A 21712-nucleotide genomic window follows, 5' to 3' on the forward strand; every position below is an offset into this window, starting at 1 on the left:
CACGACTTCTTTCTCTAACAAGCCGAAGGCGATCGGTTTTCGTCGGCTATTTTCAGGTCTATGATTATTATTAACTTTATTTCCAATTTAATATTTAACACCTAATGTGCACACTCACACGACTTTTTTTACTAATACGTCATTGCAATGTTTTCTTGATAGTTGATAGTTGATTTATATTATTCAATGCGCATAAATGGAACTAATTTCGAACAATCTAATGGGCACACTCTCAAGACTTCCGATTACTATGTAGTTAGGTTTTCTTGTAAATTGGTATTTTTACCAAATAATATTTAAAGTGTAATACAAGGAAAGTTAAATTAAGGGAACTATGGTGAGAGTAGTGTAGGCTGCCCTCTGATGTGCCATTTTTGTATGTTGTACTGTCATATCATTTATTTATTTATTTTTAACAACCAGAATGAGGCTAAATTTTTTAAATTAATTATGCTGCTTAAAATTAACCATAATATTATTATTAAAAAGTTAGTCTTCAAGTTGGTTACTCATGAATTTGTTGTGGAAGAAAAGAGGGAATTTAGAAGTTGTATTTATTAATATGAATCTTCAAAAATAAACCATTATCGTAATTTTTAATAATTTTGAACCTTTATTAATTAATAATGTATAGTTGGTAACATTGTAATTCATTGCTGGCCGATGATCAGCGAAGCGTCACTTCCTCGTGAAGCTATTGAGGACAACATTGAAGACTGTCAGCCCTTCCATCAAAATTTAATACTACTTAGGGACCATTACTTTTTTATGTAATTCTTTAAGACATTTGGTTATGTCTCTTATTTTTTTTTTATTGAATTAGTCTGAGATAAATTTCTGAGATCTTTCTTGAGATTGTTCTTCTTTTGGTTGTTCTTTCCTTAAGATATAAATACATAATTCTATCTGGCATGAACATTTATACGAAAAACTAATGTAATATCCTCTTTTATTTTTGGCGGGATTTACGTCTAACTACCAAATTAGATGACGCGGACAGAGGCAACTAACAAACATACTTTACTACATAGTTCTCATAATTAACATTAAATGGAATCTAATGCCTAGACCAGGTATCGATACCCACTATACCACAATATGTCGTAAGCTTAGCGGGTCTCGCCTCAAACCGCTCGGCCTACCGTGGCGCCTACCTTATTATATTTTGGTTTATTTTTTGAAAGAAATTTCAACGAATTCATTTCTGGAAAATTTCATACAATGCTACAATGCTACAATGCTACAATGCTACAATGCTACAATGCTACAATGCTACAATGTAAGGCTGGTTTGGGACTGTCTGGATGCCCTGAAGGAAATTAGTGACCAAAATAAAGTCTTTCTGGTTTGGGTACCTGGTCATTCAGGACATAAGGTGAACGAAGTGGCAGATTTATTGGCCCGGAAAGGCTCTGCGGGACACTTCGTTGGCCCGGAGCCCTATTTTGGGGTTCCGAAGTGTGTTAAGACTGCGACCATTAACTTATGGGTGCAGAGTAGGTCTCAGGAGTGGTGACTTGCCACCACCGGGCAGAGACAGACGAAGGAGTTCATTAAAGGCTATATTCGCCGAGTCTGACTGCAGAATTAATCCGTCAAAGCCATTATTAAGGATGATTGTAGGCCTATTAACTAGGCCACTGCAAGCTCAGAAAACACATGCATCGCAAGGGCCTGGCAGATGATAGCCTCTGCAGGTTCTGTCAGGAGGAGGAGGAGGAAACGGGCACTGCACGTGTTGTGTCAGTGTGAGGGGCTTGTCTGGGCTAAAGATGTTACTCCACGGGGAGGAAAAACCAAGGCCTGTGAGCTTTACCCAAGAGTCGCTCTCCAGAATTAAAAGGACAGGTCTGGAGGGTGAGCTTTAAAGTGAGGGTAGCCACAATAGATCCAAAGCGGTCGCAGTAGCGTAGGCCTTGAGGCCGCCCTAGTCTAATCTAATCTAATGCTACAATGTGTGGATGGTTCTCCACTAAAATTCTTAAGCTCCCTAGCAGACAATGTAGGTCTATAAATTTGTATTTGAAGCGAATTCCAAGAAAAATCGTTTCTTAATGCAATTCATACAGTTGTTTGCAGATAATCTCTCTTTAAAAATGATATTTAAGAGTATTTGCACGATAATTTTGCCTTTTTTTAAACAAATTATAGGGATTTAAATATGATTAAAAAAATTCCTAATTTTTGAAGAATTTCGATTTAGCGCATGCGCATTTTTACTGAAATTGGTTTTTAATTTCTGCTGATTTTTCCGTACAAAAATTTCCATTTCATAAATCGCATTCAAAGAATTTCTTCATTGCTAACATTTTGATTTTGTTTTTTATAACGTTATTAACGGATTGATTGATTTAAGATAATGTTTCTGTGACTTTTTCACCTACGTCTTTATTATCGATCACCCTCTGAAGGTTATTAGAAGATGTATCACGTCATAAATAATATAATGAAAGTCTTAAGCTTAAATCGTTTGCGATTTATAATTCGCTATCATTCTAAGTAAATTGCGAAGCTTTTTTTGATATTACAAGGGTCGTTTGAAAAGTCCGTGCAAAGTCAGAGAGATAGCACCACTGGCGCGTATCAAGGTTATGTTTAGTTAGTAGCTCTCTTGGAAGAACACACACCAAGTTTCAGCCAGATCGGTCTATTTCTTTGTGTTTGAATCGAGGAAGTCGAGTGATTTTCAAAAAAATGGACAAAAAAGAATTTCGTGTGTTGATTAGACACTACTTTATGAAAGGCAAAACGCCTCAGGAGACTAAAGAGAAGCTTGATAAACATTATGGTGACTCTGCACCTTCGATTAGAACAGTTTATAAGTGGTTTCAAAATTTTCGGAGCGGCCATATGAGCACAAGTGACGCTGAACGTTCTGGACGCCCTGTTGAGGTTACTACTCCAGAAATCATTGATAAAATCCATGATATGGTGATGGATGACAGAAGTGTGAAGGTGCGTGAGATTGCTAGTGCTGTGGGCATCTCGAATGAACAGGTACATAATATTTTGCATCAACATTTGGACATGACAAAGCTATCCGCAAGATGGGTGCCGCGATTGCTCACGTTTGACCAAAAACGAAATCGTGTGAAGTGTTGCAAGGATGGTTTGCAGCTGTTCCAGAAGAATCCGCGTCGTTTCGTCACTGTGGATGAAACATGGATACATCACTACACTCCTGAGACCAAAGAACAATCTAAACTATGGGTTACCAAGGGGGGATTTGCGCCAAAAAAAGGCGAAGACCGTTCCTTCGGCCGGAAAGATTATGGCGACTGTCTTTTGGGATTCGCAAGGAATAATCCTCATCGACTATCTGGAAAAGGGTAAAACTATTACAGGTGTATATTATTCATCGTTATTGGACCGTTTGAAAACCGAGCTGCAAGAAAAACGCCCACGATTGGCCCGCAAAAAAGTCCTTTTCCATCACGACAACGCACCAGCTCATACCTCAGCAGTTGTGGTCGCAAAATTAATGGAAATAGGGTTCCAACTCGTTTCACATCCCCCCTATTCTCCAGACTTGGCTCCCTCGGACTACTATTTGTTCTCCAATATGATGAAATGGCTGGCGGGAAAAAGATTTTATTCAAACGAGGAGGTGATTGCAGAAACGAATGGCTATTTTTCAGACTTGGACAAATCCTATTATTCGGAAGGGATCAACAAACTAGAGCAGCGTTGGACGAAGTGTATAAGCCTAAAAGGAGACTATGTTGAAAAATAAAAAAGGTTTACCCCCAAAAATTAAGTAGTTTTTATTTTTGCACGGACTTTTCAAACGACCCTCGTAATTATAAATATATTAGTTATCTTTGAATATCATTATAAACTATTAATTATTCTGTTTGACTTTGCGGTGTTTTTTAAATTTGAAAAAAAAAATAGCAAAAGAGGTTCAAGGCGAACAGATACAATGGAAAGCGCCAAGGTGGTGGTAATACGCGCATTGCGATGTAATTTAGTTTTCATGGTGCTACCGTCCGCGTAACGATGTTTCCATCTGTGTAGACTTGACAAACATGAACCAAACGGTAAATAGTTTTATCTTTTATTATCTTTATAGAGTTCTGTTTGCGCCCATTGTCGGAGCGAAATATCATTATAGTTGGTGAAATATTAATTCCAATCTATTTCTGTGTTTTTTTAAAATAAAATTTTAATTTCTGACGAGGCTTTAGAATTTTTGAAATTAATTATTATTTTACTGAGAAAGTAAAAATTGGTTCCCATTGGGTGGGAAATATTTCTTGACAAGGCTGCTCAAAACTGTCTTACCCTCGAGTGTACTGCCTTCCACTTCGACATCGTTCTCTTGAGTGTGCAGACAACACTGTCTATCAGTGGATGGTAAAAGCTGTAAAAAAAATCTTCAATGGCCTGAAACTCTGCGTGTGAATGCTGTGGATGCGCTAACCATTCAGCTGATTCCTTCCTTTTGTTTTGGTTACCATTGGTAGGACGGTGGTTACTGAGAAGAACTGCAGCCAAAAAGGGCTGCACTGTACCATCCTCTCCCTTGAATCGTTTAGTAGCCAGAGCCTCCACTCTTTACTAGGTTTAGGGTTTTAACCCACTAGTTTTTGTCAAAAACACCCAGAGAGGTTTCATACTTCTGTCCAGCAATTGCAGTGATGGTTAATCATTGGTTGTTTTCACCGGTTCCTGAGTCCTGTCAGAGGATCTTGGTTCTTCTTGTAAAGTAAAGATACATATTGTGACTAACCTCTCCTTTTTACACTGTTCAGTTTTTCTCACCAATTTATTTTTAGGGATTGTCTCCTATCCAGAGTCTCCACAATCTCTTGGTAGCAATCTGACAGGGGTTTTTAGAAACATTTCCTCGTAGGTTACGAACTTACCTCCGGGGGGGGGGGGATTTTATAGGAAGGCGTAAGACCAAATTAAATAGGCAGAAGTAGTCGATCTGCTCCGGGTTACCACCCGCGATTTTGAGTTGTGCCGTTTGCCTTGATCATCATAGCATGAATTTAGTAACTACTTTTCTAGCTTGAAAACTTTAGGGGGCCTCGAATGGGAGTGCATTCGAGGGAAAGTCATCAACATCATCCAATGGCGCTACAACTCATTGCTGAGTCTTGGCCTCCTCGAACCAGTCAGTCCTACTCTGGCGGGCGCTCTCCAGTTGGCGATATTCAACAACGACCAAAGCATCACCAGCAACACCGTCCGTCCAGCGCAACTTCGGCCTCCCAACTCTACTAACTCCATGGAGGTGCTCATCCGTCACCTTTTTTTGGGATATCCTCGTCCCTCATTCTAACCACATACCTAGCCCACTGAACTCTAGCCAATTTCATGAATTTACCCACATCTATTTCTTTAAACATTACATACAGCTCCTGATACGTCCGAGACCTCCATTCCTGTCCCTCGCGTACCGGGCCGAAAATTCGCCCCAGTATTTTCCTCTCGAAGACTAGGAGGCCTCTCCCATCTGTTTTAGATTTGGTCCAGGTTTCAGAGCTGTTTGTCAAGACTGGGCGGATCAGGGTCTTGTACAATCGCAGCTTCGTCTGCCTTGTTATCAGGTGACTTCTCAGATGCTTATTCGAGGGAAAGTGCCATATCCCATTGCCGGACGAACAACGCGACCTTTGAAAAGACCTCTTTCTGGATTAGAAAATATTAATCCCAGCTACCATTTCGAGACAACAAAAGTTCAAGGGAAGAATAAGTGAAAACTAAACATAAATGAGGCATTACTTTATAAATGAGGATTTTTAAAAGGGTATGGTTTTTAAATTTGAAGCCAATAATTAGTTGGTTTTGAGCTTTCTCTAATTTCGCTGCTTCGTTTCTTCTGGTTTCAAAAAAATGTACACAAAGGTGAACTGAACAGGTCCTTAAAAAAAGATCTACCTTCAATTTACCAAGCTACTCAAAGAATCCGTGCCAAACAGTGAACTGCATGACCGAAGCTATGTAAACGTAAATAACTAATTCTATTTAAAACTTGGTAACACCAATCACTCTGAAAACAGGTGATAATGTTAACTCAACCAGAATCAAAGAAAACATGATTATGATAAAAATTAAGGATAACAAATCTGAACTAAACTCTTTTTTCTAGAATTATATAGTACGGAATATTTAAAGAGCAAAATGAAAGAAGCCTAATCAGAGCGGCTCCCAAAGAAAAATGCTTTAAAAAAAATATTACACCCAAAGTTTCTTCTAATAAATATATTTATATTTCAAGTACACTTGGAAATGTAAACAAAATTTGAAGCAAATCTATGGAGTTGTTTGGAAGTAATTCGGCAAAGAAAAACAAACTAAAAAAAGAAGTGTGAAGATACCATTTTTATGAATAAATTTGAATCCGAACATTATATCAGATCCTCAATTGGTACAAAACATAATTACTAGTTTGAATTTCCTGTTATTTGGGACATCCTGTTATTCGCTACAAAAAAATATACACTTTTATTATACTTTCTTTTCCCACTGGGACTTCGCATTAGGTACAACATTATTATCAGTAAATATTGAAAATGTGATTTGGGGCCGGGAGTAATGAAGTTTTGCATGTTTTTTAAGATTGAACTTACAAAAATTTCTATTACTCAGTATATTTTTAACTGACTGATGATGGGTGAAAATACAAAATTGGTTGAAAATAATAAAAACAAAAATGCTTCTTAAAATGGATAAAATCAAATGATTGAAATGTTTAAAATTATATGGGGATAGAAATGATGGAATGTTGTAGACTTAAAAAGATATTGTTGATTGGTTCCACGAATTATAAACCTTTATAGAACTAGGGGCAAATGATGGAATGTTGTAGACTTAGAAAGATATTGTTGATTGGTTCCACGAATTATAAACCTTTATAGAACTAGGGGCAAATGATGGAATGTTGTAGACTTAGAAAGATATTGTTTATTGGTTCCACGAATTATAAACCTTTATAGAACTTGGGGCAAATGATGGAATGTTGTAGACTTAGAAAGATATTGTTGATTGGTTCCACGAATTATAAACCTTTATAGAACTAGGGGCAAATGATGGAATGTTGTAGACTTAGAAAGATATTGTTGATTGGTTCCACGAATTATAAACCTTTATAGAACTAGGGGGCAATCTACGAATTTTAGACTAGGAAAGTATAATAGAAATAAAGATAAATTTGATTATCATATAGTTTAATGACTGAAATTGGCACCAAGTTATAAACGAGAGATAATTAAGGCACTGAAGTGGAGGGGGCACTAATTAACTACAATTTAAGAATATGGTAAATAACGGTTATAGTGAGCGCTTGTCGTGACGTATCGGGGGGCGTGCTAGACTGGAATGTGTCGTGGAGTGGGCGGAGTCATTTAAAGACAACCAAGAGAGATAAAGCTAATTGTTATTTTCAGTCCTGTTCTTTATTGGCCAGTAACTTCTGTCCTTTAATAAAGTCAAAGACAGAAACTTCGAAAAGGGATACCAACCAAATTCATAAACTTAAAATACCAGAGCAAAATCTGGAACAAAAAAAATAAATGAAATGAAATGAAACCTAATGTACATGGAGGAACTGAACTCTCGAGATAGTTTACAATAGCTGAAGATTGATAAAGATGATGTGTTATTTGTATTTGTTACAGCTAGAGACATGCAAACGTTATTCAACACCATTGTAAACAAACACTTTTCCGTTTATTCAAATGATTTCCATTCAATTGTAAACAAACAAATTCAAATTTGTTCTGATAATATTAATATTTTATTCTCGCATTATAATAATATTTATTGTTATCCATTAAACTCTGGGAAAACGAATGTTCTAGGTATCTGTTTTAGATAATACCGGAAATATATTCTCGGCCGTTTCCTTCTCTTTATTTTGGCATTTATAACATATTTTTCTTATAAGCTCTAGAGGATATTTCCAATTTCTATTCGCTAAAAATAAATTTTAACGCAGGAAGTTATAAATTAACGAAGTTACCTAGACAAAAGATAATTATGTGAACTCATCTTTTAGTTTGATCTTTATTTTTCTAGAATTATCTAATTCTAACAATTTAGTTTCTTTTTTTACAAAAATATTTTTGATGTAACATAATGTCTGTATTTATTTATTTACTTACAATACGGGCAATCACCCAGTTACAAAGAAATATAATTTAATGTAACATTTTGTGCCGTTTATTTTGTAAGTGGGGCAAGTCCATTTTTTGTTATTTCGAGATATTTAAGGTTTTGCATTTCAATAAATTTAAAAATATTGGTAAATATTAATAGACATATTTTTTGTATTTTGTGGTGTTAGATAATGTAAGTTTATAATCCAATAGTGTTTACAGGGCTGGCTAAGAAAAATAATTTTTTTTTTCTGTGTGTATTTAAACACAACTCCTTGCTTACAAGTTGTAAACTTTTAAAAGCAATAAACATTATTAATTAATTATTAATACTATTTTTAGAGAGCTGAAGTTCATGCATAAGTTGTGCTAATTCATGCACAAAAAGAAAGAATCTAAAAAAAGGAGGTTGCAAATTGAATTTAAATTTGATAAAAACAGCATTTACGAGTAAATAAAAAAAAAAACATGGTTCCCTCTTTTCTGACCGCGGTAGTACATGGCACGTTGTAGAAGTTGGCTGAACTGAACGTGTAACTTCCAGGCTATTTGCCTGTTTTAATACTGGCTTTTGATTTGTCACACTGTCGCCATTACTAAACACAACATGAACTTTTGTCAGATCCTTTTAGTAAGTTTTCTATCCAGTCACTTTTGAACTCACTACCTCGCTTCCATTCACTCCCCTCAGGAGTTGTGAGTTCTACTATATATATACACTGTTGTAAACAGGTCTGCTCTTATCGACCAGTCAACCTGTCTCCTTGCAGATCAACTCGAACGTCGCCACATATTTATCGTCTCTCACAAATTCACTCTCTCTTTCTTTCTCTCTCTTTGTCTCTCTCACACACAGAGTCTGAGAGACCAACAAATGTTTCATCCCCAGATTTATACTTTTACCATTGTTGACAAAAAATTGCTTGTTCACGGTTTACCAACTAAATTGTATTATTCTTTTTGGATTTTTTTTTTTTTTTATTCTTTTTCTAAAAAACAAAACGATTTTTTGGTTTAATATTATTAACTCTGTGGCTACCTCATTGCGCAAGAAATTTCAAATAATAATAATAACGAGTAATAAGACTTACCTGAGACGTGGCTAAGTTTAGATCTGTGGAATTAAGTGCACTTAAACTGGGCAGACTTCTGTTGCAAACTCCTGCAAAAGAGTTTAGAAAAGTATGTCAGTACACAGATGGCACTCAAGTGATCCGAGGTCTCTCATGTGTTAAGGGAAGCGCCGAACGCTCAGGATCACGAGGGGACTTGATCAAGATTGTTGGGGTTAAGGCCGCAGTCCAGGACAAAGCAATCAGAAACTACTTAATTAAGCTTGGGCGAACGGTGATTGGGTCTGACTGCAGAGTCTCCTGTGGAAGCAGACCTTTTACGGAAAGTGCATTGTAGAGTCTTCCATGGATACAAGCTCGTTACGGACAGTGCACTGTAGAGACTCCCATAGAAGCAGACTCGTTACGGACAATGCACTGTAGAGCCTCCCATGGAAGCAGACTCGTTACGTACAGTGCACTATAGAGTCTCCCATAGATACATGCTCGTTACGGACAATGCACTATAGAGCCTCCCATAGACACATGCTCGTTACGTACAGTGCACTATAGAGTCTCCCATAGATACATGCTCGTTACGGACAATGCACTATAGAGCCTCCCATGGAAGCAGACTCGTTTCGTACAGTGCACTATAGAGTCTCCCATAGATACATGCTCGTTGCGGATAATGTACTATAGAGTCTCCCTTAGAAGCAGACTCGTTACGGATAGTGCCCTGTAGAGCCTCCCATGGAAGCAGACTCGTTACGGACGTAGAGCCTTCCGTAGAAGCAGATTTGGCTCAAACAGTTGCCCTCTACAGTCTCCCATGGAAACAGACTCTCGATAAAGACTGCTCTGAGTCGCTTTCCGGAGAAGCAGAATTGTACTATTAATTGCGAAAAATATCAAGTTCATAAATAAATTTAGCGCCGATGGGTACGCTTTTCGATTCATATTATTATAACTACAGAATTGCACTTCTTTTATGTCCTTGAAGTGTGAGCTTGAGTCATCCTGCATACATTTTGTACATTAATAGCTTTGGTTGGCCACTTTATTGTTACTAAGTTAACTGTTGATAAATATATAGCTGCTGTTTAATATCGTTTTAAAGAATTGTAATTTTAGTAAATAAGTTTGTCAATAACCCAATAACAGAAAAGTATACAAATATTAAACTTGAATTATTACATATAAAATGCATAAATTGTTATAATTCCAAGGTTTATTATATAATTGTTTCTCGCAATCATACGTGATCACGTGGTAGGTGCTTTTTTTTACTGGAACAGAGAATGTGGGAACTTGTGGATACAGAATTATAAAGTTTGATACAAAGGCAGGTGATCAATTGCCAGCAGAAATAATTATTCTGTGGTATTAATTCATGCGCTTGTTTTTACTTGTCTTAAAATTAGTAAAAAAAAAAAATGTTGGTTGCATTAAAGTAAAGAGGGGTTTAATTTTGCTTTTTGAAAGTTAATTTGTATAAAATTCCAAAGTTACCAATTGGACTTATAAATTCTCAACTTAATTAAGAAAATAATAAAAAATAAATAAATAAGGTTGCAAGGCTTATTTTTTTTTAATAATAATTTTTTTAGATATTATTTTTGAATTATTCAATGATCAATAAATTATTTATTTCTGTTCAGATGAAAATTAACATTTTTCCTGCATATTTCATTTCCACCATTATTTCATTGGATACTGGAAATTGATTGAAATAAATATCTATAAAAAAAAAAATATCTTCAAAGTAGATACTTTTTTTGCTGCAAAATGATTTTATATTTAAAAATAGTCTAGAATCTTCCTACAAAATAATGGCCAGTAGGGGCGTTAAGTACTAGTATAGATTCTACGATAGAAAACATGAGTAAAGGTTATAGTCAGGTTATATTGTGTGACTATCAATAGCTTGCATATGTATATTAGCAAACAACCTTCACTTGAAAGTAGTTGTTATCCGTTTTAAATTTTGTAAATTCATAATTTTGCCGCATGGTTATATACTACTTAAAATAATCTTCTGATGGGCATCATATTTCATGACGAAAAAAATCATCTCTTATTTAAGGTTGGCCAGGAATGTTTGCTATGTAGAAACAAAAATAAAATAAAAAACAAATCCTTAGCGAGTAGAATAGCTTAAGAAAATTGTCTTCACTTTAATTTTAAACATTTATTCGCACATATTTTGCACACATTTTATTTTGGAATGTTATTTCATTTGAAATGATCTTTGTTTGTTATTTTACACATTTTATTTTAGTATGTTTTTGTACTGTTATTTCATGTTTTATTTAATGAAAACATTCTTCTCACATCAAAAATGTTTTACTAGCTTCAATGCCTCAAGTTACAATTTTTTGAAGAAATCAGAATTATAAAAAATATTCGACATACAACATGTAATTTTGCATGTTTTTTTGGGCCTTTTTAGATTAGAAACATAATATATTACAGCAAAAAAGTGGATGGATGGCCGTAATATTTTTTAAATTTGTATTTGTAAATAAAATCGAGATGAATCTCTTTTTGTAGAGTTATTTAAATAACATTCCTTATCATAAACACCTATTTTGATAAATTAAATTCTTATCTCAATATTTTTTATTATAATAGCAGTTTGTAACAATGCAACGTAGTCTGATCATTTACTTTGAAGGATATGTTACGTTTTTTGGTTGATTTTATCTATAGAATTGTTGAATCATTTGTGCCACAGGCATGGGTAGGTTTTTTTTTTATAAATTGTTAAAAATATTCTCATCAATGTGAGAAGTATCACCACCACATAATGATCTGTTGGACAACATTTTTCAGCTTCGAATTAATTGTTGCAAATAAGAAATATAAGCTTAAAGCTTTTGTTACTACTTCAAAGGTGGACACTAACTTTATCATAAACAAAACACTTGTACCTAATATTTATATTTATGTTTATTGATATTGGTTTTAGAAATTATTAGTTGTTTTATGTCTCAGTACCAATATTTTTCTTTAAAATTTCAGGTGGAGGCGTCAGATACGCTGACATCAGTAGCAGCTCGGTTTGACACTACACCATCGGAGTTGGCAAAATTAAATAGGCTCGCTTCAAGGACAGTATTTCCTGGACAGATAATCAGGGTACCTGATAAATCTGCGACCAAAGAAAAGAAAGGAGACGGTGATGAAGATGGTGCTGATCATGTATCACAAACGGCCAGTACAGAAAGAAGTGAAAATACCGATGAAGAGGGTAAGTTTTAACAAATATTTTTGAGTTTATTTATTTTCCTGTCCTGTTTTATTTGATTACTGCTTATAATGTTGATTAAATATGTGACTGGGTAAAATTTTCTTGTTGACTTTGTGCCAACAAATTTTTGTGAGAGTGATTTCTGCATAAGCTTGCAGGCGTTTTAGTTTCTTTAGAATAAGACCAGAAATGTTCTTCTTATCAGGCGATATTCGATTCTGAAATCTCCTATATTTAAGCCTTTTATTAATATAATTTAGATGGGCAATATTCGTCTTTAAAATACCCAATTGTTCCATCTTCAGGACTTATTTTCTGTAAACCTAGTCACCCATTGAGACTTGGTTATGGTTTTCAACCTTTTACAGGTCGTTAAGGTTTAATATTTGAGGGTAGCCACCATGAAGGTTGCAAACTGTTCTCTTTAATAGTACTTTCCCTAACAGTAATAAAATTATTCATAATCATTAATAATGGGTGCGAAAAAAAGGAGAGTAATTTTAAATTTAATTACTATTATTATTTCCAACCCAAGTAAGTAAATATATTATTTCTTATGTTTCCACATTTAAAATATCCAAATTTTGAAGTATTTCCAAGCCCATCTCCATTCTACCCAATTCAGTTCTTTTTACATATTAATAAACAGTTTTTATGAAATAAATAAACACAGCAAATATCCTTGAATCTTGAAGCTGCTCAGTTTTAATACCTGGACTTAATTTGAGGTTACTTCAAAACTAATTCAAGTTATTTTCATCTATAGTCAAAGTATAAGTTCTTCATATTGACTAATTGATTGAATCACTTAAACAATTTAAAGCCTTCTTAGTGTAATTGTGAATGCTTTATGTTTGACAATTTTGTGCAAACTATCAGCAAAGATCTGTTGTAAAAAAAGTTGTTTAACGAAAATCACAGCTGGTATGATGGTGAGTTGTGAACTTCAAGAATCTATATTGTGGAATTCAAAACGTCTAAAAACCAGTAGATTTCAGTCATTTTCAATGGCCAAAATAGTGTATTATCTAAAATTATTGATAATTCTGCCTTTTTTTTTTGTTTAAAAGTCATCTTTTAGACTTTAAACTATCACAAAAATTGGTGATGCTCAAGCTTATTGCTTAATGGGCAAAATAACATCCAATTCATTTGGTCTTCATTCGAGCCACCAACAATTTCTTTATTCCAGCAAATTCTTATTTATTTATTTTTATACTGTTGCACATTTGATTAGCTAAACAAGTTTAATGACTGTTTATAAATTATCTCTTGCAGATATGTTGGAAACCTTACGTGTTAACTCACCGAAACCTGGACACGTTGAAAGGGTTGGCACACCTTCTTCACCCCTCTTAGAAAAATTCCTTAGGATTAATGTTAGGCACATTACTGATGGGCAAGTGAGTATAATATTTATTTATGCACATTCGTTATATATGATTAAAAAGTTTTTTGTATATATTTCATTTATTAACCATTTTATTTTTATTCTCATAAAATATGGAATTTATTGCCTCAGAATTAATTGTGTTTCAACCTCAGAAACTCTTATAATCCCTTCCTTTGCTTCCAGGCTAAAGGAAAGTTGACTAAAGATGGCTCTATGATTAATTTACTGTTTCATTTGCAGGGCGTAGTCAGTGGAGTACTCATTGTGACTCCAAATGCCTTCATGTTTGATCCCAATGTATCTGATCCACTTGTAATTGAACGTGGTGCAGAATCTTATGGTGTTATAGCGCCTATGGAATTTGTCGTTAACGCAGCTATTTACCACGATATTGCCCATATGAGAGTTGGCAATGCCGATAACAAGTGAGTCGTTTATTTTTTTTTATTTATTGCTCTGCTTGGACTTAAATGCTGGCAGAGAAATAATGGAGCATCTCTTTGCTGCATATTTTTTTTAAAGATTTGTGTTAGATGTGAATTAGAAGATGAGGGATGTATGCTTCAACGTGTCAAATATCAGTTTATACAAGTTCCAAGTCTGACCAGTAAGGTAGAGTGGGCTGTTAGATAGATAGCTTCAGATGAGCACAGTCATCTCACGAAGAATTTAATTTTTATGCTTACATAGATGACGATAAACTTTTTTCAAATTTTTGAAGCATCTATTATTATTTTAAAAAAATTAGCATTTGTTTAGCCCAAAAATTGAAATTAATTTATGTTGCATGCTTAGAACATGCCTTCGAAATTTTATTTACGGTAGACGTTAATTTTCGTTAAATTAGACGTTTCATGAAGAATATTGAGAATTGTGGGCAAAATTACAAATTCCGCAAGAGAGTTTCTTTTTCTGGCAGGAATGCCTCAGCATTACAGGAGATGATATGCTTTTAGAACGTACTGATTTGACTTCTGGTGAACCATACTACTGCGTTCAGTGGCTGCTGAACGTTAGGAAGAGATCCATGATGTTTCTACTTCAGCTACTCGTATATACTGAAATTGTGGTTTAGATCTGTTGGACAGTATCATCGATATTATCAATCATGACACACATGTTTATTGTATCCTTGAACAATGTCAGACTTGTATCCTAAATCAAGAGGTAGTTTGGTGTAGAGATTTCGATTTCACTTATGTTAAGAAGAGCGGTTTCTATTTCTGAAGATGGGAAGTCTCTGTAGTTTCAATCTCAAAGAAGTCACTTTTGGTGACAAAAGTTTTTAGATTCTTGGCTTTTGTTTGTTTAAACTGACACTCTTATATTCTTGATTGGAAATTAATTAATAGGGAAAAAGAAAAGATTTTCTTTTCTGTTATTCATTTTTCCCTCCTGTGTTCAATGACTTCATCAAATGGTGCCTTTTTAAAAACTGTGCCTATAGTCTACTTTTTAATTTAGCACTAGAAAAGGTTGTAAGAGCCGTATGGACAAGCCATAACGGCACAATCTACAACAGATTAAGCCAACATATGGCATATGCAGACGATGTGGTCTTAACAGGGAATAACCAGAGCAGCGCGGGCGGATTTCAAGAATTTGAAGCGGCTTCGTAGAAAGTTGGTCTACAAATAAATAAGTCGAAGACGAAGTTTATGGTGTGTTCTCGAAGAAACCTGGATAGTGATGAAGCGTCTATATGCATAACTTACCAGTTTGAGAAGGTTTCATATTTCAAAGATCTGGGGGCCGCCGATAACTATGAAGTGAGTGTAGAAATAAAAGGCAAGCAGTTGGTGTTTCTGGGCTCTGCAGAAGGTCTTAAGTTTTTGTGAACTATATAAGGAGGCAAAGCTGATCGCCTACAAAAGCACATCTACACAACCACTGCGTATGCCAGTGATATGTGTGTGTAATCAAGGAGGATGAAAGGCTGCTAAATGATTGGTAGAGGAAGATTCTAAGGGAAAATCTTTGGCCCAGTGAAACAAGAAGAAAGGTACAGAATTAGGAAGAATAGTGAAATAAGAGAGCTGTAACAGGAGCAAGATTTAGTAGGATGGATTAAGAGGGGAAGATTGAGATGGCTAGGGCATTTAGTGAGGATGGAAGATTCCAGATTTCCCAGAAAAATGATGAATGGGCACCCAGGAGTGGGGCGAGAAAAAGAGGAAGACCGAGGATTAGGTGGGTGCAAGATGTAGAAACAGACATTGGAAGTCTGGGAGTAAGGACATAGAAGAGGAATTGCTTTGGTAAAAATGATAGAGGAGACCAAGGTCCTTCGTGGACTGTACAGCCAGAGGAAACAGAAGAAGTGTTCAATGACTCCAAAATGTTATTTATCAATTATAAAATGCGCCTGTAGTCTTCCAAATAAACTGCCGGCCTCCTGGTTGCATTCTCTTATTACATTATTTTAGGACTATCCCTCACTGTAGCTGCAGCTCCTGTGAAGAGAAAATGAAAGAAGTGTTTAGTAGGCTATCACTTAACTTAATTTCTTCCTTATGTTTTTGAAAATTAATCTCATACTAATCCCTGATTACCATCCAATATTACTTATAAAATTGTCCACATTCATACCAATAATATTTTTCTATCTTTTGCAGATGTAATATACCAAAACCTGAAGTGTACCATATGAAAAGTGAAGAATCAGAAGGTGAAGGTGATGCAAGTTGTCTTCTATCAACCGATCAAGGAGATAGCCGAGATCCTTCCGCAAAAGAAACTTTAACAGATCTTAGGTAATTTAATAGAATTGTTCCTTCATTTTAAAAAAAAAAAAAAAGATAAAAAGAAAGAAAAAAAAATATTCTTACATCCAAGCTGGTATCATGGTTAATGAAAACTTAGTTAAACATTTTATTTTATTTTGCTTTCAGTTTATTTTATTTTTATTTTAGTTAAAACCCCCCCAGCACGTCGGCTTTTATTTGCCTAGTAGTAAATTATGCAACTTCTGTTTTATAATGATCCGTTTAGTTGAATAGTTTGTATGGGTGCAGTAATATCGAAAATATTCCCTCGCTTTTATTATTATTGCAATTATTGTTATTATTATATTTATTCCATGTGGGTCGGACAACGTGTCAATTTGTTATTAATGAAGTAATTGCTATGATTGTTGAAAATATACGAGGGTCGTTTGAAAAGTCCGTGCAAAAATAAAAACTACTTAATTTTTTGGGGTAAACCTTTTTTATTTTTCAACATAGTCTCCTTTTAGGCTTATACACTTCGTCCAACGCTGCTCTAGTTTGTTGATCCCTTCCGAATAATAGGATTTGTCCAAGTCTGAAAAATAGCCATTCGTTTCTGCAATCACCTCCTCGTTTGAATAAAATCTTTTTCCCGCCAGCCATTTCTTCATATTAGGGAACAAATAGTAGTCCGAGGGAGCCAAGTCTGGAGAATAGGGGGGATGTGAAACGAGTTGGAAACCTATTTCCATTAATTTTGCGACCACAACTGCTGAGGTGTGAGCTGGTGCGTTGTCGTAATGGAAAAGGACTTTTTTGTGGGCCAATCGTGGGCGTTTTTCTTGCAGCTCGATTTTCAAACGGTCCAATAACGATGAATAATATGCACCTGTAATAGTTTTACCCTTTTCCAGATAGTCGATGAGGATTATTCCTTGCGAATCCCAAAAGACAGTCGCCATAATCTTTCCGGCCGAAGGAACGGTCTTCGCCTTTTTTGGCACAGATTCCCCCTTGGTAACCCATTGTTTAGATTGTTCTTTGGTCTCAGGAGTGTAGTGATGTATCCATGTTTCATCCACAGTGACGAAACGACGCGGATTCTTCTGGAACAGCTGCAAACCATCCTTGCAACACTTCACACGATTTCGTTTTTGGTCAAACGTGAGCAATCGCGGCACCCATCTTGCGGATAGCTTTGTCATGTCCAAATGTTGATGCAAAATATTATGTACCTGTTCATTCGAGATGCCCACAGCACTAGCAATCTCACGCACCTTCACTCTTCTGTCATCCATCACCATATCATGGATTTTATCAATGATTTCTGGAATAGTAACCTCAACAGGGCGTCCAGAACGTTCAGCGTCACTTGTGGCCCATATGGCCACTCCGAAAATTTTGAAACCACTTATAAACTGTTCTAATCGAAGGTGCAGAGTCACCATAATGTTTATCAAGCTTCTCTTTAGTCTCCTGAGGCGTTTTGCCTTTCATAAAGTAGTGTTTAATCAACACACGAAATTCTTTTTCGTCTATTTTTTGAAAATCACTCGACTTCCTCGATTCAAACGAATGCCAAACACAAAGAAATAGACCGATCTGCCTGAAACTTGGTGTGTATTCTTCCTAGAGATGCTACTAACTAAACATAACCTCGATACGCGCCAGTGGTGCTATCTCTCTGACTTTGCACGGACTTTTCAAACGACCCTCGTAAAAGAAGCTGCGCATGAAATCCTTTAAATGTAATAATTTCAGGTGCATGATGATTATATTAAAGAGCTTAATACTAGCAAATCAATGTGAATTTTTTTATATGCAAACAATTGATGCCATTATATTTGATAAAAATATTAATTAATTTAAATAAAATACTAAGGGACATTTTGAAATAATATTTCATCACGATCATGGAAGTAGTGCGATTATTATTGTTGAAGATTTATTCTTCAGTTCAGTTCCAGTAATAATAATATTCAATTTAATTTTATTTGCGCATTTTTTCATTATTATAATTATTGAAGGTTAGCAGCTTTCGAAAAGTAGTGACGAGTTTTTAAATCTTTCATTCAGAAATTTTAAAAAAATAAATAAAATATATTAAAGGTTGAAAAGGGCATGATTTAATTTAGAATTGTAAAAACAAAATTTATTTCTAGTTATTCTTTTTTAAATTTATTTTTAACATCAATATAATTTTTTCTTTCTTTTTCGATTACGTTTCTCCTAGTATAAGAGTTCTTGATTACACATAATTTTGTGTGCACAGCCTAAGCTCAGATTATCTAGGAAGTTTATGGACTTATGAAGGAACCAGAGAACCAATTGGGTAAGGCTGTGAAAAATTCTTTCGTTTTTCCAAAAATAAAACAAAAATTCTATTTTACCCATCTTTATTATTATTTTTTAAAATAATTTCATATTTTTATTTAAATTTTATTCAAATTTACACTGGGAAATTAAATAAACAGCTATTTCCAGACTTTTCTGATATGTAAGAAAGGTTATTACTTTTCTTTTTTTGCTAAAAGTGCTCTAATTTTATTAGAAGTAGGTCTAATTGCATTTTTAGTACGAATAACTTTTATTTATTCAATTGTCTTGTCATAAGCATGTTATTTACCTTGAAGTAGTAAAAAATTTCATAAAACCTTTTAGAGCAGCTCATTTTTGGAGAAAATAAGGTGAATTTTATTTTGCTATTTCATTTTTCTTTTTTACTATGTGCTCTATGATCGGCGTAAGTTCTAATTTTATATTTGGTGTGTAATCAGTATTTTCATATGAAATCAATATTTTATTAGCTATTAATTTGTAAAAAAACTATTTGAAATTTATCTAACTTTTCAGGTCATCTACGGAGGAGGATGATGCATGCTGGTTTGGTTCACAGAGAGAAGGAGATGCATTTCCCAAAGCTTTTGAAAGAGACTTAGTCACCCCAACTAATAGTACAATAGATAAACTTGTATGTATTATTCTTTATACCTATTTATTTTTAAATATTATCTTTTATGCATTTATTTATTATTATATTATTTATTTATTTTGTATGTACTTGATTTATTTATTTTATATACTTGATGAAATAGGCAGTTTATTAACTTGTTCACTCAACACCATTCTATTTTTGTATTGAAGTAAACTTTGTATGATAACTATAACAGTAGTTGTATGATTACTTTAGTAAAGTAAGTGATTTGTCTTGGCCGTCTCCAGGGATCCAGATGGATTGGTTGGAAGGGAGGATCTACTTCAATTTCCTCTTTCTGAATGGATTTTTTTATCTCTCTCACCTTCTCGAAAACTCATTAAAAAAAACATTAGTGTTAATACTGTTATCCCTAAAAATAGGGTTGCTCATTCTTTTGCCGCTTTTCCCAATATTTCTTTGATGTAATTAAAAGTAATCTAAAGTAATGCCAATTTTCTCAGATGGGTTTCATGTCCAACTAACGTAATCGAGGACGGAGGCAAACATACTTTACTAAGTATTCCTTTTAATAACCACTAAATAAAACCCAAGGCCTAGAAGGGGAATTGAACCTTCTGGTTCGTTACCACAATACATATTAGCTATTATAATTATGTAGTTATAATAATATAACCTTCTTTCTGAAAAGAAAAACCTTTAGTATATAATTAATTGGTTCAAAAATATATTATGGGGATTTTTTTCGAAGTGTGTTTCAATTCATATCCAATGAGTTTTTTTCGTTTGTCATAAAGAATAATTTCTGCAGTCCACGGGGTCTTGTGCTGTAGTTTTCTTAATTGAATCTTGAGCTCTCAACAACTTGTTTCAACTATTTTAAATGACCTGACAACTTATGAAAACTTGTTCCATTATTGCTATCATTCTTAATTTATGAATAATTTCATTAAATTTCTAATCGCCAAAAAAAATGAACTATCACTGATAATTTTTCAGAGTGATAATCAGGATACAACAACTGAAGATAAAAGTCCACTAGAGGATGATGTTAATCGAGTCGATGGTGAAGCTTTAGTTCGTGCAATTGAAGAAAGGCGGCGTTCTTGCTTAGATCATCATTGGGCAGTTCCTAAACATTCAGTTGACAGTGAAAAAGAAGATAAAGAAGAAAAAGAAATATTTCAAGAACCTGAACAAGGTAAATATCTCTTTTTTTAATTAAAAAGTACCTACATGTTTAACTTTTTGTCTTTTTTGGAAAATTTTCAAGCACTAATCATTTTCCAGCTCCTGAAGAAGGCCGTAGAGGTAGTGAAGGTCATCTTGTAAAATTATCTTGTCATGATTCTGGAATAGATATACGTGATCCACCTCCACCTCCACCAACAGTACCGAGGAAGACTGTCTATTCAGATGCTGATATCTTATTGGCAGGTGATGGTGAATTCGTGCCACCAGTGTCAGTACAACCTTTACATACAACCACGACAGAAGAAGAGAAAAAGAAACAGTCAGTTTCGTTTAGTCTCGATGAGGAAATTAAAAAAGATGAAGATAAACAAGAACCAAAAAAGAATAAGGTGCTAATTCTAATCTTTTTAGAAATATTATTATAGAAAAGTAGGATTCTTCTAAAGTATTCGAAAGTATGATTCTTCCTAGATGGGCCAGTATTCAATTTTAAAGTAGGCTGTCTTAAAATAAGGAAGTCAAAAGTTACAAATTACACATTAAAAATTTTCTTCTGATCTCTCTAAAATATTTGAGAAAATGTTAGGAAATTATTTCAAACAAGTACTTATACAAAAATTGACTACTGGTCCATCTAAAAGAGTTTTCAATGAATTAAACAACTTGATAACTAACACTGTTGAGTGCTCGTGAACACGTTTTCTTGCAAAACAAACGTAATTTCTCATACGAAGATATAAGGAATCCTGGAAAATGATATACCGTTTGAAAGCCCATTAGACAAGGAAACTTTTATAAAAAGTGCCAGCACCTAGATCTGATAATGATCACATAAGGGCCTAATGAGTTTTCTTAAAAATTTCGATTACTTTTATTTTTCCAGCATTCGGAGAAAGATTGAGGTTGTTTAGAGAATAACTTATGCTTCAAAATGGTATTAATTTTTAGAAAATTTATCTGTCTTTCTAACCGTATCATCAAAATTGAATTCAGACTAAAACTTTCTGAGTAATAACATTTTTATTGCAAAAAAAAGTAATTATTTTGAGAAAAAATATTAAGTGACGTC

General features: G+C 34.3%; 1 protein-coding gene across 17 annotated transcripts in view; it reads left to right on the forward strand.

The window, feature by feature from the left end:
• Window positions 1–21712, forward strand: part of mtd (TLD domain-containing protein mustard) — a 510063-nt gene that overhangs the window by 366234 nt on the left and 122117 nt on the right. For 14 of the 17 annotated variants that reach the window (XM_074129454.1, XM_074129449.1, XM_074129444.1 and 11 more), the window contains 7 exons: window positions 12185–12413; window positions 13692–13816; window positions 14047–14231; window positions 16422–16559; window positions 19368–19485; window positions 20449–20650; window positions 20740–21032. In XM_074129454.1, coding sequence (XP_073985555.1) covers window positions 12185–12413; window positions 13692–13816; window positions 14047–14231; window positions 16422–16559; window positions 19368–19485; window positions 20449–20650; window positions 20740–21032 — 1290 coding nt within the window. Of the gene's footprint in view, window positions 1–3930; window positions 4041–11224; window positions 11247–11825; window positions 11904–12184; window positions 12414–13691; window positions 13817–14046; window positions 14232–16421; window positions 16560–19367; window positions 19486–20448; window positions 20651–20739; window positions 21033–21712 lie in introns of those variants that run through there. The other 3 variants (XM_074129460.1, XM_074129458.1, XM_074129457.1) reach the window with 3 other exon arrangements.

Source organism: Rhodnius prolixus, unplaced genomic scaffold (assembly GCF_049639745.1).
Source record: "Rhodnius prolixus isolate KJV_2025 unplaced genomic scaffold, Rpr scaffold_9, whole genome shotgun sequence".
NCBI lineage: Eukaryota > Metazoa > Arthropoda > Insecta > Hemiptera > Reduviidae > Rhodnius > Rhodnius prolixus.